The sequence below is a fragment of the Phascolarctos cinereus genome, unplaced genomic scaffold, assembly GCF_003287225.1.
Source record: "Phascolarctos cinereus isolate Bilbo 61053 unplaced genomic scaffold, phaCin_HiC Scaffold_2;HRSCAF=192, whole genome shotgun sequence".
Classification (NCBI taxonomy): Eukaryota; Metazoa; Chordata; class Mammalia; order Diprotodontia; family Phascolarctidae; genus Phascolarctos; species Phascolarctos cinereus.
In genome coordinates, this window is record NW_027555625.1 from 40248251 (window position 1) to 40260627 (window position 12377).

Genomic DNA, 12377 nt, shown 5'->3' on the forward strand with positions numbered 1-12377 from the left:
GAGAGATACCATAGTAAGACAGATAGAGGACTGGTCCTGGAATCAGGAAGACCTGAGTTCAAATCACACCTCTGACACATCCCACAACGGTACTGCCACATACTGGCACTGATATCATGGAAACAGACCTAACTAGATGACATGAATGGTCTCAGGGTGGGTGGGTTGGTGACAAAACTGCCAGATACCCATAGAGTATTCTTTAACTTTTCAAAGCACATTTAGAGTATCTCATCAGAACCTTCTACCACCCCTGTGAAGTTAGAAGAACTAGTTACCAGTCTCCATTGGGCTGATAAGAAAATCAAAGCTGAGGAAGGTTAACCTTGCTAGAATCAGATATCTACAACTGAAAAGGTACCGGAGAGGTCATCTAGTCCAACCCTATCATTTTACAAATGAAGAAACTGAGGTCCACTGAAAGGAAATGACTGGCCTAAATTCACACAGCAGTAAATGTCAGAGATGGGATTTGAACCCAAGTTCTCTGTCTTTAGAACATGTGCTGTTTCCCCACCCCCCACTCTACTTGCTGAAGGTCACAGAGCCCAGGGATGACCAAGTCCCTCCTTCCCAAATGGATTCCCTCAACTCTTGCTATCACCCACCAGATTTCTGAGGTCCACTTTCTGAGAGAGTTTGAGTTGTGGACTGGACTTTTGATTTCATTGGTACAGGGAACTCCCAGGGATAAAACACTTTCTTTCTGCACAGATCAGCAACACTCTGCCATGTTTAGTCTTAAAGGACTTATTTGTTTGCCCAAAGCCACATTACCCGTACTCTACAGAGGCAGAATTGTGGGAGATTCAGGTGAGTAAAAATTTGGAGGTTTGGAGATCCTTCCCTAGAAGTTCACCAAGGATAAATTGCTTCACCCATGATACCCACCCCTTTCCTAGGAAAGGTACCTGATCTAAGGCCCAGGAAGAACCTTCCTGAATCTCAAGGAACAAATATTCAGATGAGTTTGAGGGAAGATAAAGGACACTGCCTTCTTTTTAAGTCTATTGAAACTGGGACAGGAGCCCTTACATGATAATGATCACAGACACATCCTTTGTTAGCTTGTAAATAAAAACTACAAAACATCACATTAAAAAATACTATTTCAGACATTTACTAATGTTGATATCATGTAATTCATTTATAGGCTGCTATTCAGAGGCAGCTAGGTGGCTCAGTGGTTAGAGCACTGGGCCTGAAATTAGGAAGACCTGAGTTCAAATCTGGCCTCACTCAATAACTGTGTGACCCTGGACAACTCACTTAACCTCTGTTCTCCTCAATCCAATGGAAAAGCAAATGGAAAACCATTCCAATACCTGTGCCAAGAAAACTGCATACAGATTCATGAAGAGTCACACACAAGTGAACAACAACATTTATAGCAGCAAAATAATTTTGCACAAAGAGCTAAATATCCCTCAAACACCTACCCATGCATTCATTTATACACACAACTTCACAGAGAAGGCAGATGGTGAATATTAGTTCTCACACCCAGGTAACAATATGCACTGAGGTCTACCCAGACATGCTCTTGGCTCAGAGCTGATGATCACTCTGATTATACCATTTAGAAATGCTGACATGAGCTGGGTGCCTCACCAATACCTTTGTCATCAGACTCTGCACAATCTTTCATGATCTGTTGAATCATACTTCAAAACGCTCATAATTCAGGGAGGCCATGAAGTGCTGGCATGGAAGTGGGGGAATTAGGAGTCAGCAGGTCTGGATTCTAATTCTAACTCTCTTTCATAACCAATTGTGTGAGCTAAGAGGAGACACAAGATCTCTATATCTTCATCTCTAAAGTAAGGGGTCTCTCCCAGTTCTCCCTTTCTATGAGTCTGAACAGCAGTCACTTCACCTATTTCCGAGCCACTGCCAACATTTATTTGGCCTTAGGAAGATAGGACCCTGGATTTATAGGTGAAAGGGATGTAGGAGGCCGTGGAGAGCAATTCTCTCATTTTATAGATGAGGAAACAGGTCTGGGGAGGTTGAGTGACTTTGACATAATCCTACAGGTAATAAATGGCACCATTAGGATTTGAACCCAGCTCCTTTGAATCCCAATTCAGTGTCTTTATCAACTATACTATGCAACCTGGTCCGGGTATGCTCATATTCTTGTGTGTGTTGCCTCTGTGTGTGTGTGTGTGTGTGTGTGTGTGTGTGTGTGTGTGAAAGTGTCATATAATCCTTTAAATACATATTATTTTATATACAACTATAAAATGTATCACATATATATTTAATAACATATTAAATGTATCAATATGTATTATGTATTTAACCAAGTTCTTTCATGTTGGAATATATGCCCATTCATCTTCTTCTAATAATCCTAACATTTTTACAAACTCATTCAGTTCATATTCACAGACCACTGGGGACAGCATCTTCAATATTCTTTTAGAAAATTCTTCATGAACCTTGGTGCTAACGCTTTAGGTCTGAGAAACAGCCACAAAACTTCAGCACCTGGGACAGGTCTGGTCTGGAAAGCATCCTCCTCAGAGCAATTCCTGAAGACAAACATACCCAAGTGCTGCCTGGCCAGGGCCCCCATGTCTGTTGTCAGCTTTTCCCCCTGCTTGGATGGGTGGTCGCTCCCTTGGGGAATGTGAGGGAAAATGGCTGGATGGGGAGTTCAGGAGCTGAGATACTAAAAGCCTCAGTCACCCAGAACATCTATATCAATGACTACAATGGTTGGCATATAGGTCAATTTATCTCAGTGGTATTAAATCTAAGCCCCTAGAAGTCAGGAACACAGCCTGCTTATATTCCATATCTGCCAACACAGGCACAAGATTAATATCCATGAAACTGTTTTGGAACATGTGGTATACTGCACAAGCAAGCTTTTATTGAACTGAGTCCACTTGGGCCAGTCCAATGTCAATCCCTGAGGTCAAAATAGAAAGCTGTATTATCTCTCCCCACATCCTTGGTAATTGTGATAGGTTTCCCCTTCTCCACTGCACTACAGATGAACCAGCCAGGATAGGCAGCTGACTCAAAGGTAGAAATGTTGCCAGTTTCATTTCGGTAAAATACAAAAGACTTCTCTGCTTTCTGGGTGCGATATAATTCCATTATGTCCCTCTCCTAAAAAGTAAGAAGGAAAAGCCCTTTAGATGGGGTTATAGAATTTCAAAATCTGAGAACTGGAAAGGATCTTAATGGCCATCCAGTCCAACCCACACACAAAAGATGTCCTTAATATAATGTGTGTATACGCACATGTGTGTGTGTGTGTGTGTGTGTGTACACACATATACATGTATATATGTATGTATAGTAATCCAACCTCAACTTGAAAACCTCCAAGGATTGGGAATCCATCCCCCCTGAGGTTGTCCATCCCACTTTGAGACAACTCTGATTGTTAGAATGGGTTTGCTGATATTAAGCCCAAATTGCCTCTTTGCATCTAGTTCTGCCCACTGAGGCCAAATGAAATGTCAAATCCTTCTTCCGTGAGATACCCCTTCAAATACTTGAAGACAGCTAGTGTTTCCCCCCTCTGACACCCCCAAATCTTTTTCTGTCCAGGCTGAGCATGTCAGGTTCCTTCAACCAACCCTCGATGGGCAAGGAATCAAGATCCTCTACCATCTTGACTGACTTCCTCTTGATACTCTTCATTTTATCATGTCCTTTTTAAACCATGGTACCCAAAATTGAATACAATACTCCAGATGAAGTGAGACAAAAGCTGAGTACAACAGGATTTTGATCCATCTCTTCCTAGAAAGTATCCTTTTAATGTAGCCAAAGGTTTCATTAGATTATTTTAGGATTGTTTTGTCTTTGTTTGTTTGTTTTTTGTTTTATTGCTTTCCCCCTGAAAATATGAATCAAATTAAGCCTCCCACTGGCAGCTAAATTGTGCTGAACTTGGATCAGGAAAACCAGAATTCAGTCCTGCCTCAAATATTTGATAGCCAGGGGACAGTAGCCAAGTCACATAATCTCTGGTTGCCTCAATTTCCACATATATAAAATGTGGAAGGTAATAGCACCTATCTCACACAAGGTCGTTGTCAGGATCAGATGAGATGATATTCACAAAGGGCTTTGCAAATCTTAAAGTACTATATTGATGATAGTTATTATCAGCCATCACCATTGCCTCTCAAAGGGAATGTCAGTTGACTACCCTACTGTTGAACTCATACCTGGGACTTTCCAGACCACAGCTCCTTTCGCTAGCCACCACTTCCTTATGTGTGGCATCTTCCCCATTAGAAGGTAAGCTCCTTAAAGGCAGGGACTTTTCTATTTGCATTGTCAGTGCTTAGAGCAATGTTTGACTCATAGCAAATACTCAATTAATGTTTTTCATTCATTTAATTCTAAGCACGACATTTCAGCAAGAGCTTTAAAAGTGCAGAGTATACAGAGAAGGGAGACCATGATGATGAAAGATTTTAAGATCATGCCACATAAGAATGAAATGAAGCAAGTGGTGGTGTTTAGCTTGAAGGAGAACAGCTCTGTGGAGGACATGATATCTTTTTTCAAGAGTTAGATGGTCTTTTGTGTAGAAGGATTTAAATATTCTCTGCTTCATCCCAAAGGGCAGAACTAGAAGAAATTGTGAATATAGCAGCAAAGATTCAGGTTTAATATAAGACAAATTAACCTAATGATGAAAGCTCTCCAAAGTGGAATCAGCTACTTTGAAAGGCAATGACGGGAAGGAAGTAAGGAAATAAGGAAGGAAGGGAGGGAGGAAGGAAGGAAGGAAGGAAGGAAGGAAGGAAGGAAGGAAGGAAGGAAGGGGAAAGTGGAGAGAAGAAAAAAGGATTTATCACATGTCACACACAGTGCAAAGTACTGGGATTACAAATATCAGCAAATAAGGCAGTCCCTGCCCTCAAGGAATTTAAATTCAAATGGAGGAAGGCAACATATAAAACAAAGTTAAAAATCATGTGAAGGGTAGGTGAGGTTTGGAAATGCCCCAGCCATGGCATGATGGCCTGGTTTTGAGCAAGATAAGGCAAAAGCTCTTTTACTACAACCCAAGAGCTTTCGCTGGAACCTAAACGACTATTACTTGGTCATACTTTCTAGGAGATTCTAATTCAGGTATTGTTGGTGACCTCAGAAATCCCTTCCCATGCTGAAATTCTGTGAGATGCTATAACACTCACCTCCAGCTTCAGTATGGGTTGGCCTCTGCTATTTTCACAGCACAGGCACAGTTGAGTCTCTGCTATTCCCAGGTAAATAGGATTGCCTTTGTCTTTTTCAAGAGACTCATCTCGGCATGGTATGTTCATCAGTGAGACTGGGAATACAAGAATCAGTGACCACACAGGGTGAAAAAAATGTGAGGATCAAGAATCCGTTTCTGAGTTTACCTATCAGATCTATGGAGAATAGAAGAATTCATGACCAAATAGGAGATAGAGGACATTATGAAAAGCAAAATGGATAATTTTGAATACATTAAATTGAAAAGTTTTTGCACAAACAAAGCCAATGCAACTAAGATTAGAAGGAAGGTAGAAAATTGGGAAAGAATTTTTACAACCAGTCTCTCTGATAAAGGCCTCATTTCTAAAATATATAGAGAATTAAGACAAATTTATAAGAACACAAGCCATTCCCCAATTGATAAATGGTCAAAGGATATGAACAGGCAGTTCTCAGATGAAGAAATTAAAGCCATCTATAGTCATATGAAAAAATGCTCTAAATCATTATTGATTAGAGAAATGCAAATCAAAACAACTCTGAGGTACCACATCCCACCTATCAGATTGGCCAACGTGACAAAACAGGAAAATGATAAATGTTGGAGAAGACGCGGGAAAATTGGAACGCTAATACATTGTTGGTGGAGTTGTGAAATGATCCAACCACTTTGAAGAACAATTTGGAACTATGCCCAAAGGGCTACAAAAATGTGCATACCCTTTGATCCAGCAATAGCACTTCTAGGGCTATATCCGAAAGAGATCAAACAAATGGGAAAAGGACCCACATGTGCAAAAATATTCATAGCAGCTCTTTTTGTGGTGGCAAACAATTGGGAATTGAGAGGATGCCCATCAATTGGGGAATGACTGAGCAAGTTGTGGTATATGAATATAATGGAATATTATTGTGCTATAAGAAATGACGAACAGGCTGACTTCAGAAAAACCTGGGAAGACTTATATGGTCTGATGCTGAGTGAAGTGAGCAGAACTAAGAGGACTTTGTATACAATAGCAGCCATGTTATGCAATGACTAAGAATGTTAAACCGAACACTTCTCAGCATTACGAGGATCTAAGACATCTCCAGAGGCCTCGGGATGGAAAATGCTGTCCACATCCAAAGAAAGAACTATGGAAGTAGAATCGCTCTCACTTATTTTTACCTTCAGTTGAGTTTTGTTTCATCTTTCTGATGGTTCCTCCTATTGGTTTTAATTTTTACTTACAACTTCACTAACGTGAAAATATGTTTAATGGGTATGTAAATGTAAAGCCTATGTCAGATTGTGCACCGTCTTGGGGGGGGGGAGAAAAAGGGAGAAAAAATTTTCAACTCAAAAGCATATGGAAAAAAAATTTTAAAAAAAGAAGCAAAAAAAAAAAGAATACGTTTCTGACAAAGAGGAGGGTGATGGAGGAGGGCATCATCCATCTAAAAAAAAGATCAAGGGAATGCCTTGGACTTGAACTTCAGGGATATTGAGCTGGAAGCACCCAGGGAAGGCAAGGGAAATGAAACACCTAGGTCTATGGGAATCTCCCATTCGTTCCTGGGTGGAGAGGTCATCTGTTCAATGGCCTAGTCCTCATATTGATTCAATCTGTCCTTTGGACTTTGGAATCCCTGATAGGAATTCTAGCTCCTAAACTCTGGAGCACAGTCCTCCCAGCAAGCGTGCCAGGGGGAGGGACTACTGACCTCACAAACGACCAATCTCCCACACTGTTGCTTCAGCCATGCCTGCAATTTGCCTTGTCTGATTTCCCTTCAGGTAACACCCTAACCAGGCAGGCTTGGCAGTCTCCTGAAAGATAGTCTTGTGATGCTGGTATGATACACATGATTGAGATATGACTCCTGATTAGCTAAAAAAACTTCTGATAGAGAAGCAGAGAAAGAGAGAAGCACAAAGGTGGAATGAGAGAGAAGGGATGGATTTTGGCAAACAGGAGATGTCCAGGAGGAGCTAGCACCCCAACATGTATATTCATTGATTCCCAGAACCTGCACTCCCAAAAGCTACAAAGAGCAAACCTCTGGGGGGACATTGTTCCTTCCTTGGTGGAGCTGAGATTTTACCTCCCTTCCAAATCCCAGACACACCTGACTCATATGTATTCTTCTGCCCAAACTAATTGGTATAACTTCCCTAATTACTGTTTTACTGTTTGCTTCGCTAGTTATGTTTGTTCATTATACATGATCATTTTTGATGTAATTAGCATTCTGTGGAATGGGATAGGAGCTGGCTGGGATTACATTAACTGTTACCTTCTTGTTCTAGGAGAGGACTACTTACTCCCAGAGTGACTAGCAAAAGTGGCTTTTATCCTAAACATCAAGAAATCATTGTACTTCTAGATGGCACATATCTGATGTGCAATAGGTAGATATAATTCTGGCCCTATAGCCCTTTTGAAGATTGGAGAGCTAGGGAGTTATCACCCAATCACAGTCATCCCCCTACTTGCCACAAAGGCAGGAGTGGCAATATGAAATGTGAAGTGGGGCATTCCATATCCCAGATCCATCTACAGGTCCACTCTACATACTCCCTGGTGCCTTGGGTCCAGTTCAACTTGCTACAATAAAATTATAGATTTGAACCTGAAAAGACCTTATGAGTCATCAAATGTAACTCCCTCATTTTACAGAAGAGGAAAATGTGACTCAGAGTGCCTCTCTTATGCCTAATAACTGCCCAACAGGACAACTTAAGCATCTTAAGGAGCAGTCTAACATAGGTCTCCCTTATGCCAAGTTCATTGCTCTATCCACTGTGTCACCCTAGTTTGCCTGTAAAAGAATGCCACATGGAGAAAGCTCCCCACCTCTTTCCTGGATCTCAGCAACCTAGTCCAAATTCATTTACTCCATCTTGTTGCACCATTCTGTTCCTCTCCTCCCAGCCCCATTATTACCATAATTCCTTGGCATTAGAATCCTCCCATGTTGGATTCAAAAGATCAATCAACCTGAATTTTTCTTCCCTCCTCCATCCTCCCTAAGCATTATTCTACTGCTCTTTTGTCTCTGACTTCATGGGACAGCGCGGTATAACTCTTAACAAAAGCCAGCCTGCCCATTCCCCTACCGACTTTCACTACCTGGTATAAGACTTTCAGGGCACCTCGATGGCACAGTGGATAGAGCTCTGGCCTTCAAGTCAGGAGGTCCTGAGTTCAAATCCAGCCTCAGACACTTATTAGCTGTGTGACCATGGGCCAGTCACTTAACCCTTATTTGTCTCACCAAAAAAAAGCAAAAAAAAAAAAAAAGACTTTCCCTTTCTTCCAAACTTCATGCCTAATAACTGCCCAAGTCAGCCCTGGAATTTTTGAGCTACATGTAGCTGTCCTAAGGGACACTATAAAGAGAAGGTCACCCAAAGCGTGAGAATGCCTCAAAGAAAGAGAGAATAGGGCCAGGTTTCCTACTTACTTGGGATCACATTTCCATCCTCAGGAACTGCTATAATGGTCTTGTCTTGAAGCACCAAGACTTGCTGATAAATGTCACGAATTCCCCTGAAGACAGGCTGTTCCACTGCTTCTAAATGACAATTGTCACAATGTCAATGTCATTGGCTGATGAGGATTAAACTGATTTAATGGATTGGTTTCCAGGAAATTTCAAATTCTGTGTCAGCCTGTGGAGAATGATGGACTGATATCGATGGAATACAGTCACCCACAGAATCCACACATGGCCACTTCATATATATACATCCTTACTGTGATGACCAAAGAGCTGTGATTGTGAAGGAGAGAACTGCAGAATTTCAGAAGTGGAAGGGAACTTAGAGTGCATCTAACCAACCCACTCCCAAACACTGAGTACGTCTAGCAAATATCCATTTTTTTTTAAAGAAAACCTTTAATGTGGAGAACCCCACCACATCAGGAGACAGCCCAGTTCCACTTTGGGACAGCTCTAATTGTTGGAAGGTTTTTCCTGACATCGAGTTTAAATTTACCTCTTTGTAAATTGTACTCTTTACTCTTAGTCTTCAGGAGCAAACAAGACAGGTCAAATCTCTCTCTCCAGGATTGGCCTTTAAATCCCTAAAGATGGTGAGCATTTCCCCATTGAGTCTTCTTTTCTCCAAGCTGAACCTCCCCAGCCTCAAACACTTACCAAATGTGTGACCTGAGCCAGTCACTTAACCTCTATTTGCCTCACCTTCTTCAATTATAAAATCAGGATAATAAAAGCACCTATTTCCCAAAGTTGTTGTGAGGATCAAATGAAATAATATTTGTAAAGCTCCTAGTGCAGTTCCTGGCACATAGTAGTTGTTACATAAATACTAGTTGTTGATGTATATTATTATTATCATTATTATAATTATTATCATTATCATTATTATTATTATTACTACTACTACTACTACTACTACTACTATATGAGGAAACTGAGGCCCAAGGTTATTAAATGATTTACCGAAGAACACACAGGCAGTAAGCATCACAAGGACAATCTGAACTCAGGTTGTCTAACTTCAGAACCAGTGGTTTTTCCATTGCCCCACAGCTAAATTTTCTCATTCTTACTAGCCTGAGAACCAATGTTGTCCACCATATTGTCTGCTTACCTTGAGTATGTAAATTGGGTTTGCTTCTACTCATGATAAGATTCTCTCTGCTCCTGTAAGGATAGATTAAAGGTAATTGATTTGTAGGACTTTCTTCAGGGCTACACCCAGGTATAGCCCCATACTGAACTTTACCTCAGCACCTCTATCCAGAGAGGTGTGGATGTGGAAGGAAGGAAATGAGCATTTATTAGGAACCTTAATAAATAGAGCTAATAAATGCTTATTCCCTGTCCTCTCTTCCCCACCTACAATGGGCCAGGCTAAGCACTTTACAAATGTTACTGTGCCAAGTCTTTTATAAATATTATCTAATTTTATCCTTATAATAACCCTTGGAAGTAAGTGCTGTTATCATTCCGACTTTATAATTAAGGAAACTAGATTGAGGCAGATAATGACTTAAGTGACTTCCTCAAGGTCAAATAGCTAACAGTGTTTGAGGTCAGATTTGAACTTGGGTCTTCCTGCCTCCAGGCACTCCAGCGTGCCACTTTAGCTCTGCTAGGGTGACGAAGCCCCCTGGGTCATAGTTCCACAGGACTTGGCTACTGGACTAAACAAATTCACAGATGGCTCATCTTCCCTGGCACCACAGGGCACTCCATTCAGTTTCCTTAGCAGAGATTTCCCCTTGACCACAGGCATCATCTCCCATATCCCTCAGAGCAACAGGTAGGACAGCAAACCAGCCTTCGGATTATGCTCCCATTCAAAGGTTCCACCAATGTTGCAGTTTCCACTCTTAGATAAATATGTTAGTAAGAGTTTCCACACTGAACCTGGCTCATCAGCCATTAGTGCCCACTCCCAGTGAGTAGAGAAGGGATCTGCTACCCCTGTGGGACATAATGGACCCTATGGCAAAAACAAAAACATCCCGATAATAGAAATACTTAGGCTCAGACCCACACCTATTTCTAGAACCCAAGGGACAGCAGTGAAAGATGCAGAAACAGACAGTTTTCAGTTATAAGAAGGATTAAAAGTACCTGTTGCAACTGCTCTCTCCAATTGTCCTGAGCTATTGGGCTGTGATGGTTTCTTTAAGCTCCAGTGAGATTTTCTGGGGCTGGTTGACCTTTTATTCATTTGAAGAACTGGGTGGTTCTGTAACTTGGGTGGGGACACTCCTATCTTGGAACTTAAGGAGAAGTATCTGAGGCTGCTCACAAGGATGCCAGAGACTATTGAAGAGGTGACTAGGTGGTGAGGGTGGGGTCAGCAGCAGTGGGAGGAGGCTGGGCTGGGCCGTGAAGGTTCCACAGAAGTATTACTTTAAAAAAAATCCCAAGATACCTGTGTTTCTCTCAAGGAGCTGTTTATTATCAGAAAAGGAGGGGAAATTTTTTACAGCAATTTCTCTGATAAAGAGCTCTTTTCTCAAGTATATAGAGAACTGGGTCAAATTTACAACAATATGACTAATTTCCCAATCGACAAATGGTCAAAGGAGATGAACAGGCAGTTTTCCAACAAAGAAATCAAAGCTATCTATTGTCATATGAAAAAAAATAGTCTAAATCATTATTGATTAGAGAAATACACATTAGAACAACTTTGAGGTAACACCTCATATCTGGTTGGCTAAAATAACAAAAAAGGAAAACAATAAATGTTAAAGTGGATGTGGAAAAATTAATTACTAATGCACTGTTGGTGGAGTTGTGAACTAATCCTATGACTTTGGAGAGCAATTTGGAACTATACCCGTGTGTATACCCTTTGGTCTAGCAATATTGTATCCCAAAAAGAAGAAAAAGAAAGGAAAGGAAAGAAGAGGAAAAAAGAAAAGAAAAGTGCACTTTATGTAGAAAAATATATGGCAGCTCTTTTTGTGGTGGCAAGAATTGAAAACTGAGGGGATGTCCACCAGTGGGGAATGACTGATCAAGTTATGGTGTGTGATTGTGATGGAATCCTACTGTGCTATAAAAAAAATGACTAGGATGATTTCAGAAAAATCTGGAAAAACTTACATGAATAAATTCAGAGTGAAGTGAGCAGAGCCAGGAGAACATTGTACAGAATAACAGCAATATTGTACAATCATCAGCTGAACAACTTAGCTATTCTTAACAATACAGTGATCCAAGGCAATTCTTAATGAAAAATGCTATCCACCTCCAGAGAAAGAACTTATGGAGTCTGAATGCATATTGAAATATACTTTTTAACTTCTTTTTCCTGGTATTTTTTTTTTGGTCTCTGTTCTCTTTTGCAGCATGGCTAATATGGAAACATGTTTTTTTTGTGACTGTAAATGTATAATCTATATCAAAGTGCTTGCCTTCTCCAGGAAGGGGGAGGGAAGGGAGACAAGGGAGAGCAGGAACTTAGAACTCAAAATTATAAAAAATGAACATTAAAAATTGTTTTCTGCAATCAGAAAAAACATAAAATAAAGCTCTTTGGAAGCAAAAATGAAAGAATGAATGAAAAGAATGAGTTGTATTAATCACATGGAGACCCAGAACAGGGATAGATGAAGTACACTACCATCTACTTTGGGGGGTTTGGGTGGGGAGAGAATCCTATATAAACTAGTATC

The 12377-nt window shown here is 40.7% G+C and overlaps 1 protein-coding gene across 1 annotated transcript; it reads right to left on the bottom strand.

Moving 5' to 3' along the window:
* Window positions 1-2913: 2913 nt before the first annotated feature.
* On the bottom strand, window positions 2914-9860 carry LOC110192426 (interleukin-36 alpha-like). The gene is made up of 4 exons (XM_078149055.1): window positions 9827-9860; window positions 8674-8781; window positions 5178-5314; window positions 2914-3123 (listed from the first exon to the last, which is right to left on the bottom strand). Exons 1-4 carry the CDS (start codon window positions 9858-9860, stop codon window positions 2914-2916), a joined length of 489 nt encoding a protein of 162 aa, XP_078005181.1.
* Window positions 9861-12377: the final 2517 nt, after the last annotated feature.

What these genes read in the sequence shown, in the direction of transcription:
- LOC110192426 (XM_078149055.1), bottom strand. Translation starts at nt 9,860, where the DNA reads ATGAGTAGAAGCAAACCCAATTTACATACTCAAG. An exon ending in ACCCAATTTACATACTCAAG is followed by an intron (nt 8,782 to 9,826) that starts GTAAGCAGACAA and finishes GTCATTTAGAAG; the next exon opens with CAGTGGAACAGCCTGTCTTC. An exon ending in AACCCATACTGAAGCTGGAG is followed by an intron (nt 3,124 to 5,177) that starts GTGAGTGTTATA and finishes CTTACTTTTTAG; the next exon opens with GAGAGGGACATAATGGAATT.